Source organism: Idiotropiscis lumnitzeri, chromosome 5 (assembly GCF_059441095.1).
Source record: "Idiotropiscis lumnitzeri isolate Australia: NSW breed Sydney's pygmy pipehorse chromosome 5, RoL_Ilum_1.0, whole genome shotgun sequence".
Lineage (NCBI taxonomy): Eukaryota > Metazoa > Chordata > Actinopteri > Syngnathiformes > Syngnathidae > Idiotropiscis > Idiotropiscis lumnitzeri.
This window is the reverse complement of record NC_142395.1, coordinates 10730979-10758894: the sequence shown is the minus strand read 5'-3', so window position 1 is coordinate 10758894 and position 27916 is coordinate 10730979. Positions and strand designations below refer to the sequence as shown.

General features: G+C 39.0%; 1 protein-coding gene across 1 annotated transcript in view; it reads left to right on the top strand.

Annotated features, from left to right (window-relative positions):
* ddb1 (damage-specific DNA binding protein 1) overlaps positions 1–27206 on the top strand; it is a 35826-nt gene extending 8620 nt beyond the window's left edge. Inside the window, exons 8-27 of the mRNA XM_088296143.1 lie at positions 186–269; positions 431–547; positions 2660–2762; positions 5717–5792; positions 5887–5995; positions 8909–9087; positions 9576–9739; positions 10721–10828; positions 11717–11924; positions 12059–12154; positions 12483–12594; positions 15422–15545; positions 17636–17800; positions 18293–18387; positions 19834–20004; positions 21954–22063; positions 22654–22823; positions 24199–24301; positions 24973–25096; positions 26611–27206. Coding sequence (XP_088152269.1) covers positions 186–269; positions 431–547; positions 2660–2762; positions 5717–5792; positions 5887–5995; positions 8909–9087; positions 9576–9739; positions 10721–10828; positions 11717–11924; positions 12059–12154; positions 12483–12594; positions 15422–15545; positions 17636–17800; positions 18293–18387; positions 19834–20004; positions 21954–22063; positions 22654–22823; positions 24199–24301; positions 24973–25096; positions 26611–26694 — 2502 coding nt within the window. The 3' untranslated portion in view covers positions 26695–27206. The remainder of the gene's footprint in view (positions 1–185; positions 270–430; positions 548–2659; positions 2763–5716; positions 5793–5886; positions 5996–8908; positions 9088–9575; positions 9740–10720; positions 10829–11716; positions 11925–12058; positions 12155–12482; positions 12595–15421; positions 15546–17635; positions 17801–18292; positions 18388–19833; positions 20005–21953; positions 22064–22653; positions 22824–24198; positions 24302–24972; positions 25097–26610) is intronic.
* Positions 27207–27916: the final 710 nt, after the last annotated feature.

Genomic DNA, 27916 nt, shown 5'->3' with positions numbered 1-27916 from the left:
TCTACAATGCAAATGTCAATTGCAATTCCGATTCCTATGTGTCATTTTAAAACAAATTTAAGAATTGGATTGGCATTTGGGCATCATTCTCAATTCAATACTGAATTTTGTCCAGCCCTGATTTCTAATAGTACCAGTATTTCCCATTCATGTAGACATTAAAATGTGTTTCTCTGCACTGACAGATATCCATTGCTGAATGTTTGACCTACCTTGATAATGGTGTGGTCTTTGTGGGATCCAGACTGGGTGACTCCCAACTGGTGAAGGTACGTAACCAGTTACCTCTGTTCCAAGATACACTTAACAGTTGTAAAACCCCCAAATAATAAACGCAAATTATGTTACAAAATAAAGGTGTCTCAAATTGTGTAAGGCTTTTTCCATTTCATTCTCGTATTCTTACCAATACTCTGGTTTTCCTCAACAGCTCAATGTGGACAGCAATGACCAGGGCTCATATGTGGCTGTCATGGAGACGTTCACGAATCTGGGGCCTATTGTGGATATGTGTGTGGTAGACCTGGAGAGGCAAGGACAAGGCCAGGTGAATACGTCACTCACCATTCATATTTCAGTCATGTGGAGACTCCTATACGCATTTTGATGATGTAATGATGGTGTGGGAAGACCTTTTTAATTTATTGCATAATAAAAAAAAATAAGTGCACTAAAGATACTTCTGCAAATAAAAGTTTACTGGTATTTTCACTGCAACTGTAATCTGGGCTATCAAAATTGGTGGGTTGTGATTTGAGGTTGAAATTGAGAACTTTAGAACAGACCATAGCATTATGTAATCTCAGACAGTAAACAAATGAAAGTGATTTGTAATAACCGGTCTCATGGCTCCAATAAATTTCTGAGAAGGAAAGGCTTGTCAATCACATTTTGCAAAACAGTCATTGGAGAAACTCTATCGGTGTATTTAAAGTGAATCTTGGGTGATGAGCTGTGAGTGATCTTTTACTAAAATTGGGAACAGGCAAAGACAAACTATTGCTGAAGTTTGCCGTTCGAGCCTCACACCGTGGAGAAGTTTAAAAAAAAAAAATCCACTATGACCAACGGATTTTCAAACGCTTTACTTGCCTGATGAATATGAGACAAAGTTCAGAAGTCCAACTTTTGTTTTATGGTATCTTCATCTGGATGTGTTAAACAACTCAGAACAGAGCATGTTTTGAAGGTCCAGGGATTGACTTGGCTAAACTCAAGACTTCACTGTTCTCCCATGATGAAGTACTTTGTCGTGTCGGGAATGGGTTTTGCGTCACTGTCTTGTTGCATGAAGACGGTTCTCTCCGTGACATTAACTACACCATGTTTAAACAGTTGAGCTTTTGTGTTTTGGGTCATTCGTTCTCCATGCTTTGGTCTTTCCATCACTTTGGGAGCGGTTGATCTTGGTCTCATCAGTCCTCTTTTCCCGCCCCTTCCCACAGCTTCAAAGTGGTTTGCTTTTCTTCCATAGACTCCTCTCTGGTCTTCATTCTTTGCTTAACAGCAAATGCCGTTGTCACAGGCCAAAAACGAGCATGCATCTCATGTTCAAGCAATCAATCGCAATGGCGACAACTGAGTAATGAGAAGCATCCATTAGTCATGCGTTTCAATACTTTTGCTCCCTTTAAAAGTGGAGGGTTTAAAAAAGATATATATTTTCAATCCTGAGTTGTTTAATACATTTATGTGTAAATATCATGAAATAAAACCTGAACTTTTGTCTCATTCATCTTTTGATCAAAACATAAAGGAATTGACCTTGTTGCTCCAAAACTTCTGGAAGGGACTAATTTGTGACTACACATTCCATTAAATTGTCATCGCACCTCACTTGTAGTCTGCTGAAAACGGCCTGCTGTGAATGTGCTGCAGCTTTGATGTTAAGAAGCCCAAAAGTACATTCATTTTACCTGGGCTGGCAGTGAATGAGTTAAAGAACAATAATGTTTGTTGTAGGTACCAAAAAACGTGATGACTCAATAATAATAATAATAATAATAATAATAATAATAATAATATTCCCTTTATTAGTCCCACAATGGGGAAATTCGAGATTCGAACCCAGGTCTCCTGGGGAGACTGGGTCCTGAACGCGGCGCCTTAGACCACTCGGCCATCCTGGCATTCAACAACCCACCACAAACCTGGAGGCATTTTATTGAGTCATCACGTTTTTTGGTACCTACAACAAACATTATTGTTCTTTAATAATAATAATAATAATAATAATTACAACAAGTTATCGTAAAGCATAATAATAATAATAATTATTATTATTATTAAAGAACAATAATGTTTGTTGTAGGTACCAAAAAACGTGATGACTCAATAAAATGCCTCCAGGTTTGTGGTGGGTTGTTGAATTGAAATTGCATATTTCCAATGGTGGTGATACTGGGTTGTTGGTCTGGTTGATGTTGTTCTGATGCAATCAATCAGAAAGAGAGATCATTATATCAGGGTCTTGGATCAAAACACAGTTGTTGTTTATTTATTAAGAGAGATTCTGCTACAGTAGCATAAGAGAGTACACATCTTCAAAAAGTGATGTCAACTTGTATTATCTGTTACTGTTTTCCTGCTGCTTGTAGCATCTCAATGCTTTTCATATCCAAGCTCATGTTTATTTTATGTTTTCGTTTGCTGCCCTCAGCTAGTTACATGTTCAGGCGCATTCAAGGAAGGATCCCTTCGGATTATTCGCAACGGCATTGGGATTCATGAGCATGCCAGCATTGACCTGCCAGGAATCAAAGGTTTGTGTGTTTCATCACCTCCTTCTCCAGCCTTGACTTTATTGAGGCCTTAATCTAGCCCTTACTTGGCAGGAGCTGCACAGCTGTTTGGGTGCCCTAAACTCTGTATCTGAGTGCTAACAGATGGCTGTGTTGTCATAGATCTTAGCTTTGTATCATCAAACTACCAGAAAAAAAATGCTATTTGAAAACAATTCATTTGGAAAAAACAAGCTTTAATTGTTAATTTCATTGCTTTTATTGTTAATTTCTTAATGAGTACTAGATGAAGGTTGGGTGACTAATGAGGTTTATTTGTCATTCTAAAAGCCTTATTGAGTTGGACGGATGGACATTACCAAGTTTTAACCCACTTGTGGGACTACCTGAGAGTCCACATGTTAGGGCTGGATGGTATAAATTGAACCATTTCACCTTCACAATTTCTGCAAATATCGCCATTTAATTAAACAGTGTAAAAATTTAATTTCCAGAAGTAAATATCGTCCAGTGTAGGGGCTCATTTCAGAATGACAGAGGAGTGAGGTGGGAGGAGGTATGAATATTTTGAGGGATTTCTTATTTCATGGATAACTCCACTAAGGATGATGTCACGGCATTGCAGCATGTAACAAATAAACTGTCTGCATGGATGAATTACTATCATCACCGCAAACGTCCAATTTATGCTTTGTGTTTCATGTGGGGTTGAATTAAAATAAAGGTAACACTTATTCTCTAAGCAGCTTTTCAGATTCACGGACGATTTGTCAGTAATTTCTCAAGCACGCTCCCTGCTCGCAGAGTGCATCGTTGGCTTTTGATGACATATAGGTAGGATGTGTGCAGATGAGCGTTCATACTGCAGAAACATCGGATACTTCTTTTTCAATTTATATTCACCTACGAAAGAGGGCCGGCTCGGATTTCAGAAAATCACAAATCTTCTGTTCACAGTGCATCAAAGAATATGGGCAAAAAAAAAATCTGAATTCACCCATTGGTGAAATGCAATGTGTCTATTGCAAACTACATCTTTAATTTACAGAACTGAATGTCTCCAGTGAACATTGTTAGCTTTGTTAATATCCTATCACAGCTATAGTTAAGAATGCGTCACAATCCCTTTGCTTGTGGAAACCGCTGTTTAGAACAAAAGTAACACAATAAATGTTAACTGCCAGCCATGTATACACTCCCACTTGCTGTTTCGGACATCCCTCAAAAGCCAAGACCTCGCCTTTGAAAGTCACACTTTAATTTTCAGTTATGCACAGATTATTTGCAGTATTGTATAATGTGAGAATGGCAGCCCCTAGTGGACAAAAATAATACCTGCACCTCACATGCATATTTAGTTTACAGTTATTACTTCTTACTTGGTGGGTCATGTGTTTCTTGTCCTCCTTTAGTGATAATGATACTTGTCATAAGTGTAGTTGACTTGCCACAATGGAGGCAAGGGTTATTGATTGAGAATCAGAATGCTCATATTCGAATATGATGACTAGCTTTGTGCCGAAAATTCTCCCAGTAGTTCCTGAGCAGGATGGGAATATATTACTGTCCAACATAGATGCACTGTTTCCTTTTAACCAGCTGGGTGATGGCAGCTACACTATAAGAGTTGCTTGAAGGCATTTTCACATTGAGGTAAATGCAAGCAAACAACAAGTTATCGTAAAGCATCAGTTGAGTCCAAAACTATACCAAAGGCAAAATTCAGGCGTGCTTCCCTTCCTGGAGGTCACATCTGCCATTGATTCATCACCGAGAATCAAGACCCATGTGTGCTATCAAGATTAGCTTCGGCCCCCCGTCTTTGTCGCCCTTTCATTGAACCAATGATTATATCATACTTTAAGTCTTTTAACCTTGGAGGATGATACTTATTAGCTTTTATTTAAGCCTGTCTTTCAAATGTCCCTTTTGCGCAATGTCTGCCTCTGCTGCCTTGATGATAATGGACCAATATCTTGTATGCTTGCTAAGAACCGGCTCTGTCAGATGTGTTCAAATTGTTGCTGGAGGTTACTCAGAGATGAATCACGGGAGAGCTGCATCACCTCTTTGGTTCAGTGATGGCTATCCCCACTTGACGTACTATGTTTTTTTTTTTTTTTAACAGCGCTATAATATAATCAGGTTTCCCTGACTATAGCCATTAGCATTCTTTTGTGTTGTTGCTGTTGCGTCTTTTCTAGTACAGCATAGTAAGTAGCATGTGATGATCCCTCACTTTGGGTGAGGACAATAAGTAATTTTCGGCGAAGTAGAAGTTGACCTTTTTTTTGTATGATTTACGCCTCCATTAACCCCCCCTTCTAACACCTGTGATACTTAAATGTAATTTTTTTAAAAATAAAAAATAAATACAGAGCAGCTGGTTATAGGTGACAATTTGTGTATTTTCCATGACCTCTGAAGAACAAATTTCGCCTAAAAATTTTTTTGAATGGTCAGGAGAATAATAGCAAGAAAAGGGCCCAAACTAGCAAGGTAAAACTGCACAACATTAAGTTATGGTCACAAATGAAAGTCATGATGAGTGAATCAGCAATAACCAAACCGAAAAATAGTGAGAGGGATCACTGGAATTGCTTACATTCAAAGTGTCAATTTGTCTGTCTAGTGTATGGCAGACTTTTATTAGTCCCAGGGAAATAGGTTCTTTGTCAGGTCATTGCTGTCACTTAAAAGAACCACATCGACCAGTTAAGGTCTGCGTGCACTTGTAAGGTTTCAGCTTTTTATTGATCCGTTTTGCCCTAAAAGTCTTGACTGTTGTCTCCTGCTTTAGGATGAGACAGTTATTCACTTAACTAATCAATGGCACTCTGAGAGGGATTTGCAATGTTTGTCCTAAATGTGAACCTTGGAAACAACAGAAAATTTTTGGAACACTTGCTGGATTTTGTACTTCTCTCATTAGTCAATTGATTAAGCTAATAATGTTCTCTTAAATTGCCTTCCAGGTTTGTGGCCACTCCGCTCGGAGGCAGGAAGAGAGACGGATGACATGCTGGTGCTGTCTTTCGTAGGTCAAACGCGGTGAGCCATTGCAATGGAGCATGTCAGATATATATATTGTGTGAAATGAATGCATTTGCAGACCTAAATTGTCTTTTTACTTTTTTTTTTTAAGCGTGCTGATGCTCAGTGGCGAAGAGGTTGAGGAGACGGAACTTCCAGGCTTTGTGGACAATCAGCAGACATTTTACTGTGGCAACGTTGCGCATCAACAGCTCATTCAGGTTTGTATCACTCAAAGTGCGTGTACCAGACATCTGCCCATTACACCAGATTGTCCCCCTGTTTGGATAAAATTGGCACTTGTTTGATATTGAAGCCTTCTTTCCCACAATTTGCTGATGCAGAAATTTCACATTTTTAAATTGGTTTATTCAACCGAAGAGGTGCCTACTTTTATACAGGTTGTCTGTATTTTGTTTCGGAAATTTGAATGCTTACGCGTTGCACCTATAACAATGATTGTTAGAGATACTGACCAAAATCATAGGTCACATTAGGGTTGCAAGTTATAGACGGTCTACATAAGGTATGAATTTGGCAAAAGGTAGAGATTAGGATCCTACCAGCCAATTGTGGTAATGCATTTTGATTACGCCTTTGTATCCTCTTCAGTTTGCAGTGCTCAGTGTGACAGAAAGGCCCAAATTGTGCGCCCACATCACCTTGATGTTTTCCGCTGTGTATGTTGAGTAATGCTTGTTGCACAATATTTTCCAAAGCCTCTCCTACTTATGACCTGCACCCAGACCGCTAACGTGGCTAAACATGATGCAAAGGCAAAAATTTGCTTTGCATCCAGTCTCTACATGGCATAAATCACGAATCATCGCCTCCAGAGCAGCGTAAAATGCTACACTTCTGTAAGTAGCGTTATGATGAAGACTGGGTGAAAGCCATGCTAATTGCCAAGCTAGTGAAAGGCAGTCAAAAAAATGCAGATTTAAGTGCCTTGTGAGACAGCACGCTTGTCACATAGGTCTGTCACTTTACAGAGAAGAGTAACTAACTTTAAACTGCAGAATATCAAGCGACTTTAAAAAATAAAATAAAATACAGAATAGCGGAGACAGACACAAGCCACCGGAAACCTCAAATGGTTACGTATGTGTCCGGCGGTGGATGTTACTGTAATGAAATATATATTTGAAATATGAACTAGAGACATTTGCATTGTTTCAACTGGATGGTGGATACAGAAAATGGAAATATATCCTTCCACAGATGTTAATTTTATTTAGATCAGAGCTCATACAAAATAGTCCAATGTTTGAATCTTTCCCTTTCTTGGTTGCTTTTAGCTGGATTTTGTGGATTATCCTGATGCAGGACGCATGACGTATCTTTCTGACATGACATTTGGGAGATTTTTCATGAAATAAAAAATGATCCTTTTTTTTTTTTTTTTTTAATTTTCAAAAGAGTGTTCAGCCCAGGTCTCGTCCAATTAGCTTCACCAGTGTCTTCAAACTTTTAAATTGTCAGTCGGCCTATTTAAAGGTTGAAAAGTAGTCGCTGTGCTTTTTGGTCACATGGTGTGTACCACATCAAAATATAGACCAGAGGAAGTGAAGGAGACAGTTGTCTCAGGAGATTGGAAAGAAAATTATACACAAGCACGTTTAAGATAATATTTGGAAGACCATTTCTTGATTTTCCTGTGACTACAATTGTACATAATACAAATTTTGACATCCGCGCTCTCTGGATTTGACTGCAGGAGGAAAATTGATGACACATACAAAAGATGGGTAGTTTCAAATGGGAACAAAAGTGCCCAGAACAGCCTCCAAAGAAATTAAGGCAAACTCCAAGGTGAAGGTACATCAGTGTCAGATCGTACAATCCTTTGTAGTTTGAGCCAAAGTGGACTTCATCGGAGACGATCAAGGAGGACTACATCACTTCTGAGACTAAATCCTAAAAACAAGACTGGAATTTGCCAGAATACATGTTGAAAAACTACAAAGCTTATGGGAGAATATCCCAACAACAAACGAGACAAAACGGGAACTTTTTGGCAAGACGCATCAGTTCACAGATTACAAATTAAGCATGCTTTAAAAAATAACAAAACACTGTCCTTACTACAGTACTACTTTGCCGCATGGGCTGTTCCTCATCTGTGCAGGGTACAATGAAATCTAAAGACGATCAAGGTATTCAAGAAAGAAATGTCCTGCTCATTGTCAGAAAGCTTGGTCTTGGTCTTGCAACCCAACAATGGCTAAGAGCAAAACAGACATTTCTGAAGGCTTTCTGTGAGCCTTGAACTAAATCTTTTTGAATGTCTGTGGGAGGTGCTGAAAATTGTTGTCTGGAGAAAGCACCCCTCACACCTGAGACACCTGGAGAAATTTGCTCATTAAAAGTGGCTAAACTACCTGCTGAGTTAAGCAGAAGTCTCATTGAAGGTTACTAAAATTGTTTAATTGCAATAATTGTCTCAAAAGGTTGTGAAACTGTATTTATTTTTATTTTTTTGGTAATTCAGCTGAATCACAGTCCAATAGCAGTTTCATCCACAAATGTATATTGTCTCTCCGGAAATCTGTGCAGCCAATTTTGTACAGTACTAAATCAAAAATCGATCATACATAAAGAGTTTAGCTCAATAAAGTTGAGTATCAAAGAACTTTTTCGTTATCTGTTAAGTACAATCATCAAAACGGAATTGCATGTCCTTGAAAAATAATATTTGCAAAGCAATCAAATACTGAATACCAATACTTTGAAGTAGTACTCTGTTTTCTTGGCTGGCCAGATAAGATTGTGCAGATGATTGAACGCTTCAAGCCCTTAGAGACTTTAGTCTGAACTTTGATGTCAGTGCAAAATATTTTGGGACTTGTTCTTTCTTGCAGGAAACGACTGCGTTTTAAAAAAAAAAGTGGTTAGAATGGGATGGAAAAAGCATCACATTTTATCTTTGCTGTTTTAAGCAAACATTGAGATTGTGGAAAAAGCAATTAGGGAAACATCTTTCCAGGCAGGAGCAATCCTGGCATACAACCAAATGTAAACAATAAAGTTTTCTTTGAAGCGGGTTCATGTTCTCTCACCCAAACCCCTTCTGTCGCTTGCCAGAGGTGCTGTGCAGAATCCTATTTTAACGGGAAAACCTTGTGTACTTGCAGATCACGTCCGGCTCTGTTCGCTTGGTGCTTCAGGACAGCAAGGCATTAGTGAGCGAATGGAAGGAGCCACAGGGCAGGAACATCAGTGTGGCGGCATGCAACCACACTCAGGTGGTGCTTGCTGTAGGCCGTGCGCTTTACTATCTCCAGATCCTTGCTGGAGAGCTCAAACAGATAAGGTAGGACAATACGACATACCTGCACATAATTAACGATTATGTACTATGGTGACTAATGTTACCCAATATATGTTTGTATAAGTGTTGTGGCAGGTTCACGAGACGGGGCAACATTGTGAATAAAATGTGTGATATTTCAGCTGCTTTTACAAAACAGTGGCTTCCTCGGCACGGTGTAACCACTTTATAGCTAATGCCTCATCCAGCTAACGTTAATACATTGAATTAAATGTCTGTAATTCGGCAACATGCAATACCCAACCTAATTCGTACATTAACATTTTATTCATGAAACTGTAATAAGGGTTGGGCACTTTTTATGGGTGCTTCAACAACCGTACTTGCCACTCTGCAATATCTCACTTTGAATACCACATATGACATGTTGGACTTTGCACATAAACACAATTCCTCTATCCAAAGTTTGCTATGGTCTGTCTGCATTGACACCATTCACAATAAGGGTGTCAACTTCTTTGCGTCTTCAGCAACATAGATATGGAACATGAGGTGGCTTGCCTTGACATCACCCCACTTGGGGAAGGTGGTGGCGAATCACCGCTCTGCGCTGTGGGACTGTGGACTGACATCTCAGCTCGTGTGCTGAAACTGCCCTGCTTCACTGCCCTCCACAAGGAAATGCTGGGTGGAGGTGAGAGGGGGGGAAAGGGAGGAAGGCTGTATCGGCAGGAAAACAGAAAAGTTTTTTCTGGCCTCTCTGAGAGTCCTGGAAAGTTTTAGGGTGCCAAGTAAAGTTTAATACCTTAATGGACTTAACAAATCCACTAAAGTGAAATTTCCTTACAGCTCACGCCCTCTCAAAGGCAAGACAAAAACGTCCCTAAAACCTTCACATAAGTAAAATCACAGAGGCGAGGAAAATTGCTTTGTGACAAACAGCATACTGAATATAGGCCAAGAGCAGTTTGGCACCTCATTTGGCATTTTATGTGATGGCCCTTCTTTGGACATAAAAATTCAAGTACAAGTCAAAGAATAATACCTTGCAATCCTCATTTATGAACCGCTGGAGGGTGCGCTGATATTTCTCCATAGATGCCCGAGGGTTAAACTAGTACTTCTACATTCAGTGCATCATTCAAGGATTTGGAGATAATTAACAATTGTCATATTTTAAAGGAAACGGTTTATTTGGTTAAACTTATGAAAAAGTCAGCACTCTGCAGAGACCAAATCCCTTTATTGTGAACAGGACTCTTCTTTCCAATTAATGTTTCATCCAAGATGAATATCTTGTAATTACACAGCTGCACATAATATTTTCAATGTGTGTGTGTGTGTGTGTGTGTGTGTGTGTGTGTGTGTGTGTGTGTGTTAATAGCTGGGCAATTAAAATCATTCCACAAAACAGATAAAGGATTGTTCTTATGTTTTCTAATTATTTGTAGGTATCCCAGTAGCTATGTAACGTTATATTTCCCCTGAGTTTCTGTGTTAATTTTGTTAGTTAAACATTTAGTTTCTTTAAGCGCATACTTTGCCTCCTGGCTGAGAACTGTCATTGATTTTGAAGTCTAGACAATTATAACACCATTTCCCTGCGGTGTTGATCAATGAACCCATCACATTTTATAACGTAAAAAATATGTTCTTTTATCGTGACCGTCCTTAGAGATTATCCCTCGCTCCATCCTAATGACCACTTTTGAAGGCAGCTACTACCTGCTGTGTGCACTCGGAGACGGCGCGCTCTTCTACTTTGGTCTGGATCTGCAGACAGGTATGTCCTTTTTCACAGCACCATAACTAACCGGCCGAATCGGATATATTCTGCGTTGCTCGTCCGTAAACAGTTTTTGAAGTGCATGCGTCCATTCTTGCAGTGTTTGGTGGTTCCACGCATGCGCTTTTGTCCGCATATCGCACTGCAGCATGCGCATTAATAATCCCTCTGTTCGCATTGCGACAGTGAAAACCGCTCTTGTGTGTTGTAATGTTTGTTGGGATAGTTCACGGCAAGAGCTTTGTCCCATCATGCCATATTTAATTTGAATTATGGAGATAACGGCGGATGGACGCCTGCTTCGAGGAGCGCTTGTAGGAGATCTGCTAGTATAACAAGCACGGTAGCTCTGCTTGTTTTCGCTTTCTCAAAGTCACCATTTGGATTATAAATGAATCTGCCATTGTGTGAATTGAAGGGGATGTCCAGCCCCCCGCGCCTTTGTGGATCACATACTGACGTGTCGTGAATCCTGAAAAGTTGCATCAATGGAACCACATGCTTGTCTGCCGTTCATTTGCAGCCGGAAAACACCCAATGCAGAAACTATGGTAGCGTGAAAAAGAGGTTGACTTTAAACCACATTATCAAATCCAGTCCTTGTGTTGGAGGCAACATTAAAATGTATGCGCCGTCACAAACGCCACCAGACGAAATTTTTAATCACACGCTGGAAAAAAGGGTTGCGGTCTCGAGCACCGTTAACTGTACTGTTTTGTATGTAAGCTGTCACTGAATTGTTTATAAGATGACTGGAAAATTGTCTCCCCACTAGAGTGGCTCCAGTATTTAGTCGTGCAAAAGTTTAAAAGGTTCTCTTGAACCACACTCCACTTATTAAACTGAAGATAACTTTGTGATTTCACTGTATTTCTTTTGCTGTAGGTGCCCTGAGTGAGCGCAAGAAAGTCACCCTGGGCACACAGCCCACGGTGCTAAGGACCTTTCGATCCCTGTCCACCTCCAATGTCTTCGCCTGCTCTGACCGGCCCACTGTCATTTATTCTTCCAACCACAAGTTGGTCTTTTCTAACGTCAACCTTAAGGAGGTCAACTATATGTGCCCACTCAACTCAGAAGGCTATCCTGACAGGTCAGCATCCGGATAGTCTTCAAGCTTAGATTCCAACATTGTAAACTTTAACTTCAACCTTAACCTTAAAGTTTGAAGCATGTCATGTGCACTTAAAAATACAAATCTTTGACCAAATCTGCACCTGGTTCCAGTCTGGCTCTGGCTAACAACAGCACTCTGACCATTGGTACCATTGACGAGATTCAGAAACTTCACATCCGTACTGTTCCGCTCTACGAATCGCCCAGGTCAGTCTATCTTTGTCTGAGATTTAATTGAACAAATTTGAATATTGACCGTTCGTTTCATTTTAATATCAGCTTTCCTCCCCGGTTATTTTTATTATTGTTCTGTCTACATCTGCTGCAGTACCTTTATCCTCACTCTTTTGTTGACAGAAATGACTCAGTGAATTGTTATTCTACGTTTACAATCATTAAATTCAAGAGCGCAGGTGCTTCCATTGTGACTGCCTTATTTTGCAATTCCCACACTACCTCCCACCTTGTTTACCGGCTTTCTCCCACATCTCTTTGTGTGTCCTCCCACCTCTTTCTTGTTTTCTTTACCCCCCAGGCGGATCTGTTACCAGGAGGTTTCACAGTGTTTTGGGGTTCTATCCAGCCGGGTAGAGATTCAGGACGTGAGCGGCACCACCTCTGCTGTCCGACCTAGTGCAAGCACCCAGGTATTGTAGCTTGCGTTATGCTGGGATAACAAGCACCCAGGGGCCTACTGCACCACCATGCTGACAATGAGCACCATATACTGTCTAACATGAGACTGAGAGCTTGTTAGGGCTAGCTGAACATGGCTCCTGAAACTATGTTCGCAAACTCCTGTATATCACAATAAAAGTATGTGTTATGTTATATGTATGTTTGCCATTTAAGTTCAGTGAGTGTTGAATAAGTCTCTCAAGTCAGTCAATTGATATGGGAAATTTAACACTTATGACTAATTATTACTTATTTGTACACTTGTGTTAAGGTTATGAAGTCTAACTAGGATTTCAAAGGAAAGAAAATTATGTAACTGGGCAATCCTAAGCTTTTCATCTCGCCTTCCTTTTTGTGCCAGTTTCAAAAATCAAAAGCCCAGTAAGGGCAAAATAAACACGCAGTTTACCTTCATGTAAAAAGATCTAAATCTAAATAGAACAGTTTTTTCACTGAACCCTCTCCAGGCCTGAGTTGGCAGCCATGCTGTGCCGTTGACATATCTAAATATGGCCATCCAATTATTTTTTGACTCCTTCCCCAATCTTTTCTAGCACTGTAGTCTAGGGCTTGCGGTAGCGCATTTTAATTTTTCTTGACTTGAAAATTGACTGAATTAATATTGTTGTATTAAATAATTAACATAAAAAATTAATTTACATTATGCCCCTTTCAGTTGCACATAAGAAACATAGTTAATTGAGAATTGAAATGAAAGCCTCTTTTTTATTATGTACATACTACACTTCAATGTGTCTTGTGACAGTGCAAATTAGATGACACACTTGTCATGTACAATGTCAGTTTACTTAAAAATTGGTTACACCGGTTCAAATTTATAGAATGTGCCTAAGGTTCAGTCAAAAGTGTATATACGTACATATTAAACACATCCCTCTATTATTTGATTCCAAATTCCTTAGTAAAGTTTCATCTCCAGACACTTTTGAAAGCCATCAACAAATCGCTGGAATCATTCCTGCTGGATATTTGACCACAAATAGGGTTGAGGGCTGGGCTTTGGGGAAAGCCATCCCAGAAGTTTTGCTTATTGTTTGCGTGCTTTTCAATTTTAAAATCTGCTTTGATCTATGTTTGAAATCACTGTCCTGGTGGAACGCCACAATTGTCCCGCAGGGATGAATACAGTTTTCTGTCCAAGATTCCATTTGTTGATTTGAGGTGAATTTGAAGAATTGTGAGGTAGTACTCTATTATTTCATCAGCTCGTGATGCGAAGCACGGTGTTTGACAGTTGGTACCAAATGCTTAGTTTTGAAAGCCTCGCCTTGACTCTTCCAATTCTACTTATTTTTCACTGTTGCCAAATATCTGACCATGAAAATTTTGTCCAGCTTGAATATGTCAATTTGGTGTGCGTGTGTGTGTCAGTGCGAACGAGTGCTCCTGTTTTGAATAGGATCTCTGCAGAGACTGTGATGGCCGGCTGTTATTGACTATGAAGAACCAGTGCCGATAACTTCTTTTCACTTTTACAACACAAATGTACTATCTGTGTTTGAGCCTAATATGTATTGTTAGCAAATTTATTTTTATATAAACCTTTATTGTTGTGGTTTCCTGTTAAATCATGTTGAAATGATTAATTTCCAGAATATTCTGTAAACAAATACTTCAGGTTAGGTTCACACAATTTCACACTATTGGGTAACAAGATGGAGGTATGCTTGTTGTGTTATTTATTGAATGTTTGAGTCAAAGAGATGATTGTAAATACGAAGGAACATCTTTAGTCTTCACGGCACGTGGGATGGCTTCTTACCGGAGTACAATACTCTGCTTGTGCTGCGAATGCACGAGGCGTATTTAGTATGAGTAGAAAAGGATGGCAGTCCTAAAATAGCAACGACGAACTGTAATTTTGCGACAACGGAGGCGCTTTTAGACTAACAATGACGGACTGGCTGATGGTCCTAAAATAGCGGCGATCAACTCGACTATTACAGTTTTGGTACGGCTTGAAATAATGACAGTCTGACGATGACGTCCGGTTACCCAGGCCGCTGACGAATGATGGACCGCTTGACTTAAGTATTGCCCACCTCTGCTCTTTACCAATTTTGCTTCATCTGAGGGTGACCTCTTTCACACTGTGACAAAGTGGTGGCACATGCATCCAAACGCTAACTTGTGGTAACATGCAATTTTTTGGAACTGATTGTGGAATATGCAGTTCAGAGCTGCAACCTGTGTAAATCGAAAGTTTCCCCTTTGATCTTCACTGAGTTTGTTGGACAATCCAATGAATATGGTCAAAATATTTATTTTATTTTGTTCTGGCAAAAGGGTTTGGTCTTGTCATGTTAAGACATTCTACAGTCTTAGGTGAATTTATTTATAATGAAAAAAAAAAATCATTGAATATATTATCAAAAAGGAATCAGTAATCCTCTGAACACAAGTTTAAAACATAAATTTGAAATAACGTATTTGCAAGAAATGAGCAAATATTGACCCACGCCATTTTCCTATGAGCCCTATTTACTGTCACAGGATGTTGTTTACAACCAGTCAAGAATCACAGCCAACCCTGTGGGACATATCTATTTTATACAAATTTACATTTCCTACCAGGGTGCCCAACCTTTAGAGACAAATCATTGCCAAAGCCTTTTGCATAAAGAGGTTTAGCTGATTTGAATGCTGCGCATCTGCTTCTGCAGATGGTGCCAACTCTCCTGTGGAGCACTTGCAGACAAAGATGTGAATTAATGTATAGACTATTATAATTCTCTTTGTTTTAATTTCTTATCTCATCAATCTACATACTTCCAGGCTCTCTCCAGCAGCGTGAGCTCCAGTAAGCTCTTCCCCAGCAGCACTTCTCCCCATGAGACATCTTTTGGCGACGAGGTGGAAGTTCACAGTCTGCTAGTCGTGGATCAGCATACCTTTGAAGGTAAGACAGCCAGATGTACATTGCTTTTTTTGATCTCAGCGTTGGCACCTTCATATGGTTCCTCTGCTCTGATGGTGAAATAATGCGCTCTGCCTTGAGAATAACTATGAGGTTTATCAGGTCAGTGCAGCATGTATTTTTCCACAGCCTTGACTTGACACATATTCATCAACTATTATTTGCTCATACATATTAAAACGGGTGCATAAACAAATTTGCATTTACCTGCTTTAAGATTGACTTTATCCTTAGCCTGTATGCGATTTCTGATGTTATATAGAAAACACACAACCAATTTTGCATAATAGCTCAACGTTAGCGTGGGGTAGTATAATTGTGTAAGCGAGCAGTTTGGCTTCATCTGCTTGAACTTCACTATTTCCAACGTGAACCCTGTTAAAGATTATATCGTGTTTGCTCTGTTTTGTTTTGTAATGCAGATTTCGGTGCCCCCAACCTAACTTTCAAAGATCCGGGATTTAAGAAGCATGCATAAATTAGGACATATATGTAAAGAGGGGAGTGGGTCATCAGTTTGTGTCCGAATGTGAATTCAATTCATTAACGTGGGCTGAACGAGTTTGAAAAATAATCTTGTTGTTTTTCCCCTTTTTAACACAGAGATTTAACATGTGATCATTTTTCTCAAGGTCCTCATCTCATGTGTATACATTGTTTTGGTCTTATAATTTAGGATTATGCTAAAAGAAAGGAAAATAAACCACCAATTGATGGAGGTCAAGAGCCAAGATGGCCCATTTTTCACTGACAAGCTCAGTTTATATATTTTTTTAATCAGATAACTGAAATTAGTTATTTTGTTTATCGATTCATTTTGCAGAAATGAAGAAATAAGTAATGACTTGAAAAGCGGCTACTTTTAATGAGTAATATGGCCATGCCCTTCTCTGTTCTCCCCACGGTACTGCAGAGTCAGTAAAGGGACTGATTACAAACTCTCCATATGCTGAAGTGATCATAAGTAGGGAAGCCCACATGAATTTTGGTGCCAATTGATCACCGTTTTTTTTTTTGAGACATTCTAAGCAATGGCAGTACAATGATTTCCAATGGAGAGTATGTAATCGGTCCCTTTTGTGACTCCCACCTAGACGTGGAGAAAGCGAAGTGGGCGTGGCCATATTCCTCATCACAAGTCGGCGTTTTTCAAGACGTCACTTATTTCCTAATTTCTCCAAAATGAATGGATAAAAGAGAACAAAAAGTGATTTCAGTTTCCTAATAAAAAAAAAAAACATATATACATGACTGAGCCTGTTAGTGAAAAATTGGCTGGATAATTCCTTTAAGAATTTAACTTGACCAGACATAATATAAATAAATACATAAAATACATACTGGCCAATGGAGATAAAGCTTAAAGCAGTGTTTTGTATTTTTTTTTTATTTTTTTTTTGATCCTCCCCAAATTGCAGCGTTCGCGATTTGTAAATTGCATTCTACTACATTGCGATATCAATTTTAATTCAATTAATTAGTCATCCCTATTTGTAATCCATTTTCATCAGCCATGAGCATAGTCCCGTAGCATTGGTTATTTGCCCTCTTGGCAAAACAAAAACAAAAAACAGACAGATGTGAAAAGAAATGCAAGTGCAGGCTTATTGTATAGTCATTTACATTTAAACTATGTGCAGTCACATTAAATCGAGTCACTTTCAAGAACTGCTGAAATTGCTGAGCCCCTCACTTAAACATACACTTCTTAGTAGGGCTAACTTCCTCAGCTGCTGCATTATTGATATCGGTCATGTCAAATATGTTTTATTGGATATATACTTTTTCTGCTTCTGGCATCCCAGGGTACTTTTGCCCTGTGCGAAATACCCATTGAAAATGAAAGGTATCCTGAAACAACACGAGGAAATAATGCTGCTTCCACAATATATATTTGACAGTTTTTCACCTGCTTGAACTCACAATGGTCGAAATAGGTCAACAGTACAGGAAGTATACAGTACAGATATTTAACAAGCCTCCAAATACTACTTGAAGGGACAAAGGCATGACTTTTAAAAGCCATCATCATGGTGCAGATCTAAAATATTGTTGTGATGCATTTCCATCAGTGCTCCATGCCCATCAATTCCTCCCAAGTGAATATGCCCTCAGCATGGTGTCGTGCCGACTGGGAAAAGACCCATCCGTCTACTTCATTGTCGGCACGGCCATGGTCTACCCAGAGGAGGCCGAGCCCAAGCAGGGACGTATAATTGTCTTCCACTACACTGACGGTCAGTGAAGGCGTTTTCTTAAGTCTTTCTTTTCCAAACACAAGCAAACTAACCTGAATGTTTTTCTCAACTCTATGCAGTTTGCCTTCTCATCTAGCTCATTTTTCTTTGCTTTTGTCGTACTACAGCCCGTTTCATTTTCTTCTTATCCGCTTTGTCCGTTTTCTTCATTCAGGGACACTTTGTCCTACAATGCTCTTGTTGCGCTATTCGCTTAATCATTGCTTATCACTTCTTATCAGACTTGTCCCTAACCTCTACAACTTCCTCGCTTTTCCTTTCGAGCCACGTCCTTTCAAAGGCTTATTGCCGGTTTTGCACACTTTTACCATTGCTGCACGACTCTAATTTTAATTTCTTTTTTTAAATTTAATTTGTATTTTTTTTTAACCATCTGTCACTGCTCATGCAGTTGAGCTCTGCCTCATTAAGATCTCGTCTAGGTTGAAAATGAACAGTACTTAAAATGTTGGCATTCTCTTTTCCCTTTAGGAAAGCTACAGACGGTAGCAGAAAAGGAAGTGAAAGGAGCTGTCTACTCAATGGTTGAGTTCAATGGCAAACTATTGGCCAGTATCAATAGCACGGTAATCACTGCTTAAATATTTCAGACATCTACTTGGCTATTTATTTCCTGTAGAATTGAATTAGAAAACAGTATCTTGCCCAAAAATAGTTTTAGTTTATTGCTTGAAAGTTTATTGTGCACATCTTACCATGGACTGGTGTGCTATTGTGGAGAATAAGGGATTGCTGCTCAGTTAAAAAAAAAAAAAAAAAAAAGCTTTTTTTTTTTCCATTTAGTTTTTGAGAAGTTCAGCTAACAAACCACAATGTTTTAACGTAATTTCCATTTTTACAAAGCTGCATACAGGAAGACCAGTTAAAGTATTTCATAACATCTTCATTTTTAAGAAAAATATACACATGGGCAAAATTGTTGGTTAATAAAAAAAAGTCTGTGGAAGGAGCTGAAACGTGCCATCGTGTATCTTTTCTGTGGCCCAGATCTTGTTAGTAGTTATGTGGCTGGATCATCACTGCAATGACCATCTTTGAAAAACCTGCACCGTTATCAAAAATGGTGGCATAAATGTTGAACAAAATGTTCTATAACAATATATATTGAATCCATAAAATTGTATTTCCAAAACATTCATGAGCTGCAAAGTATATTTTTTATTCACATGCACATAATAAAGCTGTTCAATTTTTTTTATTTGTGGCAATAGGTTATGTCACAAAGTAATTACAATCTTAAAATTAATCACATCACAGATGATTAGGTTAAAATGAATTCATAATTGCATTGTAGTTTGTAGTTACATCTGCTGATCTTAGCATCTGGTCAAATTCACTAGGAATCAAATTCCACTCCAGAGCCAGTACAGTATGTCCTCAGTCCTACAAACCTAGATGCTGCAACCACACGGTTGTGAGTGGTGCTAGTGTATGTCAGCGAGAGGGGTGGGTTGGAGGAAGTGCCTCCTCGGTTATTTTGAAGTCTTGGATGGATTTATCTGGTATTGATTTGCTCTGTAAAACCACTGACACAGTGTGAAAGAAACCACGGCCCCACTACTCCCCTGTAACGCCGAACTCAACCATGCTGAGCTATAGTTAGACTAAAAGGAGTCGAGCCATCAAGGGAGCCTCATCTAAAGATCAGAAAAATCAAAGAGCGCTGGCTTGCCGATTTTGAAACTCTGAAGACCTCAGTTTGTAAAACGACCTACTGAACAAATTGTTTCAACATAACTCACTAAATTCACATAACATACTGTATGTCATACCTAATTCTGATTCTTTCACAGATTGTTTTAAGGAATTCTATACTTAATACTAAATGTCCATCCTGCCCTTTTTAATTTATCGGCCTTGAAAGTTAAACTTTTATTTTTTTTTTAAAGAGGCCGATTCCAATCGGCAAAATTCCAAATATCGGCCCCGAGCCCATAATCGGTCTATCGCTACTGTATTTGAGCTGCTTCATAACGGAACATTCAATTGCTTAACTGAAATGTGTGTTTCAGGTCCGTCTATATGAGTGGACGGCTGAGAAAGAGCTTCGGACCGAGTGCAACCACTACAACAACATCATGGCCCTGTACCTGAAGACCAAAGGAGATTTTATCTTGGTGGGAGACCTGATGAGGTCTGTCTTGTTGCTGGCATACAAAGCCATGGAGGGCAACTTTGAGGAGGTACGGTTACGGTACTGCGGCACCATGAATTTTAAAAGGGTTCACACGCTGTAGTTATCTGACCTTATTGATTTACTTATTTTTCTTGTTAAATTGGGCAGTCTAAATGGTTTTTTTTTGTTAGTTTTTTTTTCCCCCAGCAGAAACATTTCCAGAATCACACATCCCTCCCAGCCATTTGGCAAGCAACTCAAACTAAAATCAATTCGAGATGGAGAGATTAAAAGAATTTACAATGAGCCACACATGCTCACACTGAGGGGCTAAGCTCAGAGTAGTATGGAAGATGCAAATATAAACTGTGATTTAAAAAGACATATTGCATTAACATGTCTCCTATTTCCTCCAACTGAACGATTTGTGGTTATGCTTTGAGACCGTAATACTGTACTGCTCTCACGTCTTATAGATTTTTTTTTTAATAACAGTTTTCTTCCCAAATAAATATTTTCATTTGGGAGAAAATAGGTATTGAAACGCCAACTGTTTTGTAACTGTTGAAAATGCGGTGCTAAGACATTTGCAAATAGCCCCACATTTGAAAGCTCCACCGCACTTTGTGCCAGCAAACACTTCTAGTCTCCACTGAGCCAACATTGGCCCATCACGCTGCATTACATCTTAAATTGGGTGACACCTGCTTAGCCTCTAAGGTGGTGTTTCCCTAAACATTTGTTGCTCGAGACTCAAATTGGAAATTAACGGTTCCGTTTAGTTTGCTATGGTGCATTTCAGACCAGGTAACTCCTCATCAGGCTTGCTGGTGTTTCCATTACAGGACGTGTGTATTGGATGGCAATATGTTTGGCAGCATCGTAAAATGGCGTTTGCCAATTAATTAGCCAAAGAAAATAAAGGCAGCCAATCAGACATGTTTGCAATGGGTGATAAAATGCATACTGTCCAAAACTAAACTGAATTACTTGGTGGGACGAGGGCCCTACTTTTGGGAGATCTTCACATATCATCGCTGTCAAGCCAAAACTGTATCAGTCAACATATGGGCAATTTCATGTTTTTTCAATTTAGAGTGTTGATAATAGCTGGAGGGGAAAAAAAAAAATCTATGAATTGTATTTTATGCTTAACCGTCTGAGAAATGTTATAAAACTCAATATTGAAAGTTGTTTTTTTAATTTAATTTTATTTTATTAGACAATTACAAATGAAAACATTTTTTGTTTAAAGTGGATGACTGTGGTGATGCTTTGGTGCAGAAAAAATAGTCAACCGCAAGGTTAATTCGTTCAAATTAATTTCCACTTATGAAACTATTAGTCAGCTCATTGTTTTGTTTTTGTCACTGCAAGACCTTTGAGAAAGTGCTTGTGAAGTTGAAGTTTAAAAGTTTTGTTTGTCTGTTTCCGAGGTCGGTATGAATGCAGACTTTGATGTGGATGGCTGACGAGTTTCCTACCATCTGAAACAATGACAGCATAATGTGTTTATTGAATTTTATTTATTTATTTTTTTTAATTTATATAGCTAACCTTTGTCCATGATTTTGGTGTGGGTTATGTTGATGTTGGTGAACAATGGTATATAGTAGCAATATAAGGTGTAAATAGCAACTTGAACGATGCAGTTTTTTTTTTTAGTTGCTGGAGAGCTTTAAGTTGTGATCTTGCAGATGCAAGGATTCTGCCAGACGGCAACGATATACATATTAAATGATGAGGAGAAAAACATTAGAATTTAATTACAGCGAAAAATGAAACAAAGCATTGTGTTTCTTCTTCATGATCAACAAAACACTGTTGTTCATTTCGCATGACAGATGGTTGGGGTTTTTCCCGCTTGCACTGTTTGTGTCTTGAAAACCATTTAAAAAGAGACAGTTTTAAAAAGATATGATAGAGTTGTGCTTGAAACATCCTGCCTATCTAAACTGAGTTTTTCTCTTCACGGTGTATCCCTGGACAGATGCTCATTTCTCACATGTTTCATAGATTGCTCGGGACTTCAATCCCAACTGGATGAGTGCAGTGGAAATCCTGGACGATGACAACTTCCTTGGGGCGGAGAATGCCTTTAATCTGTTTGTTTGTCAGAAGGATAGGTGAGAAGCTGAATGGGGGAGAGGAAGCGCAATGATTTTTTTTCCCCAACCCAGTTTGTAACATAATACTGTACTAGTTGTTTATCACAATATTTGTATATGTAGTTCCATGGCAGATAAACTCTTAAGAGTATTTTTGTTCAGTATACTGTGAGACAGCCAATTGAAAATTCATTGTCACGTGTTAAACATTACACGACTAATGTGATTCTTGTATGAAAAATTATCTGACTTGTGCCGCCGCTTGTTATCTACTCAATACATCAGATTGGGCACTCTATCTTATTGACCTTTATTTTTGCATCACGTATCTCTTGCTGCAGCTCTTTCTACTGCTCTTCACCTGGTTATGCATTTCCGCTGCTATTTTCTGACCTTTACAAAAGGCTTTCGTATCTCTGCTCCTCATGTTTTTCTTCGGATTAATCAATCACCTTTACACACTGCAAGACAATATCCTTTATTGTTTCTGATGTCTTTTTTTTTTATCCTCTTCATTGCAATTCCCAGGCAATTTTCCCTTTTGCCCACTTTTTCAACGTGTCCGCACTGTAATGACTGAGATTATGACAATGCATTCTTTCTGTCAGTGCGGCCACCACAGACGAGGAGCGTCAGCACCTCCAGGAAGTGGGCCTCTTCCACCTTGGAGAATTTGTCAACGTCTTCTGCCACGGCTCGCTGGTGCTGCAGAACTTGGGAGAAAGTTCCACGCCCACTCAAGGGTCTGTTCTGTTTGGCACGGTCAATGGCATGATTGGTAGGCACAGCCACACAAATGTCAATTCAACTCGACTTGTCTTGTTTGTTTGTGTTGACTTTTTTTTTTGTTGCATACATAGGGATGATGGTGGCTAAGTTGAAAATCATGCGCTACAATATATTGTTGTTTTCTAGAGTAGAGATGATTTCCAATTTAGCATCTTGATCACATCGTCTCAAAGAACCTCGAAACAGTGACAATTAAATCTTCAAACGTGGTTTTGAAGCATTCGGAGTGTTGGCTAGCAGAAGTAAGATGAACTTTTTGACTTTTGACCAGCTTGTTTCTCCTCCACACCTTGCGTCTCTGAGGAAGGCTTAACCGGAAATAAGAGCCATCTCTGTACACTTGAGTAAAAATGCTGCCATTATGTGTTCTAAAGACAAATCACCCTGTTCGCCTTATCGTCCCTGGAAACGGTTCAGACCGTTATGTATCTGATGCTTCTGAAAAAGAAGCAAAGGACAATCAGTACACGTAAACAAGGCATGTTTACTTGCTTAGAGGACGGTATCATCTGATCTACAGAAGATTGAACTATTTTCAGTGTCCATCGATTCATGTAGTGCTTTTTTGCGTATCTTTTTTTGTTTGTTTAGCTCAACTTCTCTGATTCTTTTGAGTTATTGGTTGGCTACGATTTTGAAAGCAACATGCAAGGCATTTCAACAACTCTTCTTTGGTGAGCCGGATTCCATCTAAAACTGAAGTTGAGCAAAAAAATAAAATGATACAGAAATTAAATGTCCAGGAACATCAATAATCTGTGTATCTTTTAGTTAGATGTACACAAATGTCTAAATGGACTGTAAAGTTTAGAAGAAAACCTTGTGGCGCTTCATCCAAATTAAGGTGCTTAACATATGTGCTGTTAGAACGAATTAAGACTATCTTCCAACTCAGTCCCACTCTCATCTTGAAAGTAGCTCTTTATGTTAAAATGCAGATTATGTCCCTACGTGTATCAGAATAATGCACAAGTTTGTGAAATAGTGTATTTTCCACCCCACATACGGCACACACTCAAAGCCTTGCAACTGTGAAATTTAACAGGAAATCACAATGAATTATTGAATGTTATGAAATAATGTTACTTTTCACTCGACACAAAGTCGCTCTGGCATACGAGCATGAAACTTGCATTTTGAGGAACACCGTCAGTCTAATGATCCTTTCATTTATTTATCATATGAAGTGTTTTGAGTTCTATTGCACGGCCAGCCGTGACAATGTTTTTCTCTCCCTGGATGAAAAGTCTTTTTATTGTTTGATACTTTACTTTGCCTCTGTGATACCTACACTGACGCACAGGGCTCAGTTAGTCCTCTAATTATTGTTTTGTTCTTTCCTTTCTCTGGCATTTGTGTGTTAGGACTGGTGACTTCCCTATCCGAAGGATGGTACAGCCTTCTCCTGGACCTTCAGAACCGCCTCAACAAAGTCATCAAGAGTGTGGGCAAAATTGAGCACAGCTTATATCCTTTTCTGAGGTTTGCTTCTTACAATAAAGCACAATCAGAATGCTGCACATAGACCCAGTCGGCACACTTTCCTCAAGAAGACTGATGTTGTTTTGTGTACTGTGTGCTATTGAAAAAGTCTTCAATGACATCGTAGCACACTGATTTCTGTAAGGTAAAAATTTGTATACAGTATGGATGTCAGAGCTGGTTTTATGCTGGTTTTCTGAAAGCAAACTTGAGGCTGAACACACGGCGCCTCTGCTTGTTGCCGTAATAGGGTATTGCATTTTCCATCAATTGCTTGCAGGCCCAATAAATCATCAATTATGGAACTTGATCAGTTATTGGACTGCAGTCAACCCACTCTATTCACAGGCATAATTGCCTATAGATGCCATAAGAGGGTATCACAGGACTACTTTTGTCCAAATTAAGTACCTTTATTTATATGGCACCAGGATGACTCAAGATGTGCCATAGCAATGCAAATATAGATCCTGATCACTTGAGTTGATGAGAATGACCATCCTGAATAGTGGTCGTCATCCATGGAGCACTTTCCTTGTCACATAGTAGGATGCTTCTAGTAAACCTGAGGTGAAACAAGCTTTATTTATACCGTGTGAGTACCATCTTCAGGCAGAGCAGCTGCCTTCTATTGATTACCCTTGACATTGATGCACCTGGAGGTCCTTCCACACCGAGCGAAAGACGGATCAGGCCACAGGATTTATTGACGGCGATCTGATTGAGAGTTTCCTGGATCTAGGCAGAGCCAAGATGCAGGAGGTGGTCAGTACGCTACAGGTAGGCACAATCGTCTTCATCTTCCGGAGCCATTTATTCAGACGCTGACTCACCAAAATATTCATGCTATGGATGGGCATGGGCATAATTGTGTGGATGCTATTTCCGGCCCAAATATTTAATTGGTTATGAAATATTGAAAGCAATAATGGGGCAGCGATGTTGAAGCAGATTATGGAAGTTGTCGTTCTGACTGTCCAATCACATTGCTGTCATGTCATCACTGTACTGCTTATGCCTGAGGGAGGATATAAAATTGCATGGTGGTGTCAATTGAAGTAGAAATGATTGCACTGTTTTGCCAACAATAATATCATCATACAGCAATTAAGGGCTAATCGATTTATTCGTGAGTAAATATGATCAATCTTACTGATGCACACAGAAAATGAAGAAATTAAACCCTTTTTTCCTCTCATATTTCCAGTCATGATTAAATGCTGTTGTGTAACATCCTTCTTGAACACATACGAGACAATTGAAAGTTATTGCGTTGATTTTATACCAGAAATGTAATCTACCTTTTCATAATTGTTGCTGTACGTTTTATAAATAGCTTTTTAATTGTTTAAAAAAAAAAAAACAAGCATCAGTTTGTGCTTGGTAAGATGCACAATACTAAGCCATTGCTTTTAACGATAGACGCAAAGTAAACCACTAGTTTATAATCAAATCATGAAGTTTAGCTGTTATATTTTGCATTCAAATCACCATATTTCAGTTTTGGGACAGTGTCTGTGTCAATACATGTTGCTGTTTTATGCATTCTACTTCAATTTCAGTATCTTGTCCCACATCAAGTATGCAAGAATTAGAGTCGGCCCTGAACGATTTGTCTGTAGCCTGAATCGGGTTATTTTTCCTGGACAGTATTTGATTGCTTGAATCACATTAGCAGAACTGAGATAGCTGGAGTGTGTCTGTCTTTTTTGCACGCGCACACACAGGCCATAATGTTACTTTCGGCATCAGCGAAAGATCAAACTGTTACTAAACACTCAATCCTTTGCTTTGATGAGATGGTCTTGTATCCTCCATCTCTAATCCATTCAAAAGTCTCACAATTCAAAATTATTGTTATTCTTTTTATTTTTGTCAGATTTAATTTATTCCTCTGACTGCTGTGGATTTTTCCTTTCATTTTGTGAATATATATAGTGTCTATAGGCGATTTTGTATTAACCTACATAGTGACTAACCCGCCTCCCCAATTATTTTTTCCTTGGCATTTTCTGCCCAATAACGGCATCTCTCAACATTTACATGTCACTGAGCAGATATCGTATGCTGCCGCTGCCGTGTTGGTGGTGTGTGTGTGTGTGCTAGCTGTGGTGGCTCTGCTCTGGGCTGATTACAACATTTTGAAAACAATAACGGATCACATTTTGCAGGGAAAATCAATGAAGCAAAGCTGTCTTTGGCCTTCCGCGTGCTTGTTTGTTTCTGCCATAACCAGCACTGGGGAACTTTGTCTCACGTATGAAGGCCCGCTGTTTGATGTGATTCAATTCCAGATCGATGACGGCAGCGGCATGAAGCGTGAAGCCACTGTGGACGAGGTCATTAAGATTGTTGAGGAGCTGACAAGGATCCACTAGCATTTCACGCCCCGGGGACGCAGAAAGATGGTCCACTGGAGAAAGGAATTAGAAAAGATGCGTTTGGGCCTTGCAGAATTGTAAATAATTCTAAATAAGCAATGTGTGCATGTTTGTCAGGGTTGAGTCCTTGAAGGTGCACCCGCATTGAACTCTTCATTAGAAAATAATCTCCTGGTCAAGCACTGAATCCAATGGGGGGGGGGGGGGGGGGGACACCAAATACAATTTAGGTCTGAATGTGTGTGGCGACATCAGTCAGTGTGGAATAATGTGTGACTAAAATTTGGAATACACCCATTTTCCTCACTGAAAAAAAAGGTATTTTAGCACATTTGTGACAGTTCCAAGCAGGTTAGCAAGTGCTTTTGATGACATCAGTGAAATGTGTTTACACGTCTGGGGTTATTAAAGTCTGAACAACAACATAAAAAAGGAAAATGATAGATTTATAGATATTTTGTCTTTGTGATGTTTTCTTTGTTCTAATAAACATTGCTTTAGAAATGTTAGCCTGTCTCGTTCATATTTCTTGGCCGCTTTTAATGAATAAGTACCGTGATTTTTTTTTGTAATCTACCCAAAATATATATATTTTTTTCTTTTCCTTAACATTCGTAATTAAGCTGGAGTAATTGTTAGTGTATTTCATTTGTGAATGGATCATCTTTTACTGAAAATAACAGAGAGAAATTGTCCAAAATGCTATTTCATGCATTTTACAGTTAAATTATTTGTATTCTTTTTCAGTGCTACTATATCCAATCACTTTTGTAAATGTAGTCCATTTGAATGCTCTGATGAAAATAAGTCATTAAAATTGTGCAAAAGATTGAAAATACCCTCATTAATTTCTCATGAATTTGTGTTAATCTTCATGTTTCTATCATATACCAAATCTATAAATAATCTTCCATCATTATTATTTTGTTGCTGCAGTTTAACATGATTGTTGAATGCAGCTAGTGAGAGTGGAAGTTGCCCGCCAGTTCTGATCTATTTTTGTCCTCGGAATGGTATGCTTTTGTTTTGCTCTTGTAGGTCTTCAACCAATTTCCTGTGCAGACTTTTTGAATCCTCGTCTCTCCTCAGTGAAAACTCATCTGGGAATTTAGAGATAAACTGTAAAGCCACAGACCTCGCTCATGATGTGTTTATAAAAATAGGGCAAATACTTGCAGGTGCAATTGCGACTGACAGCAACTGAGACTTCACAAATACC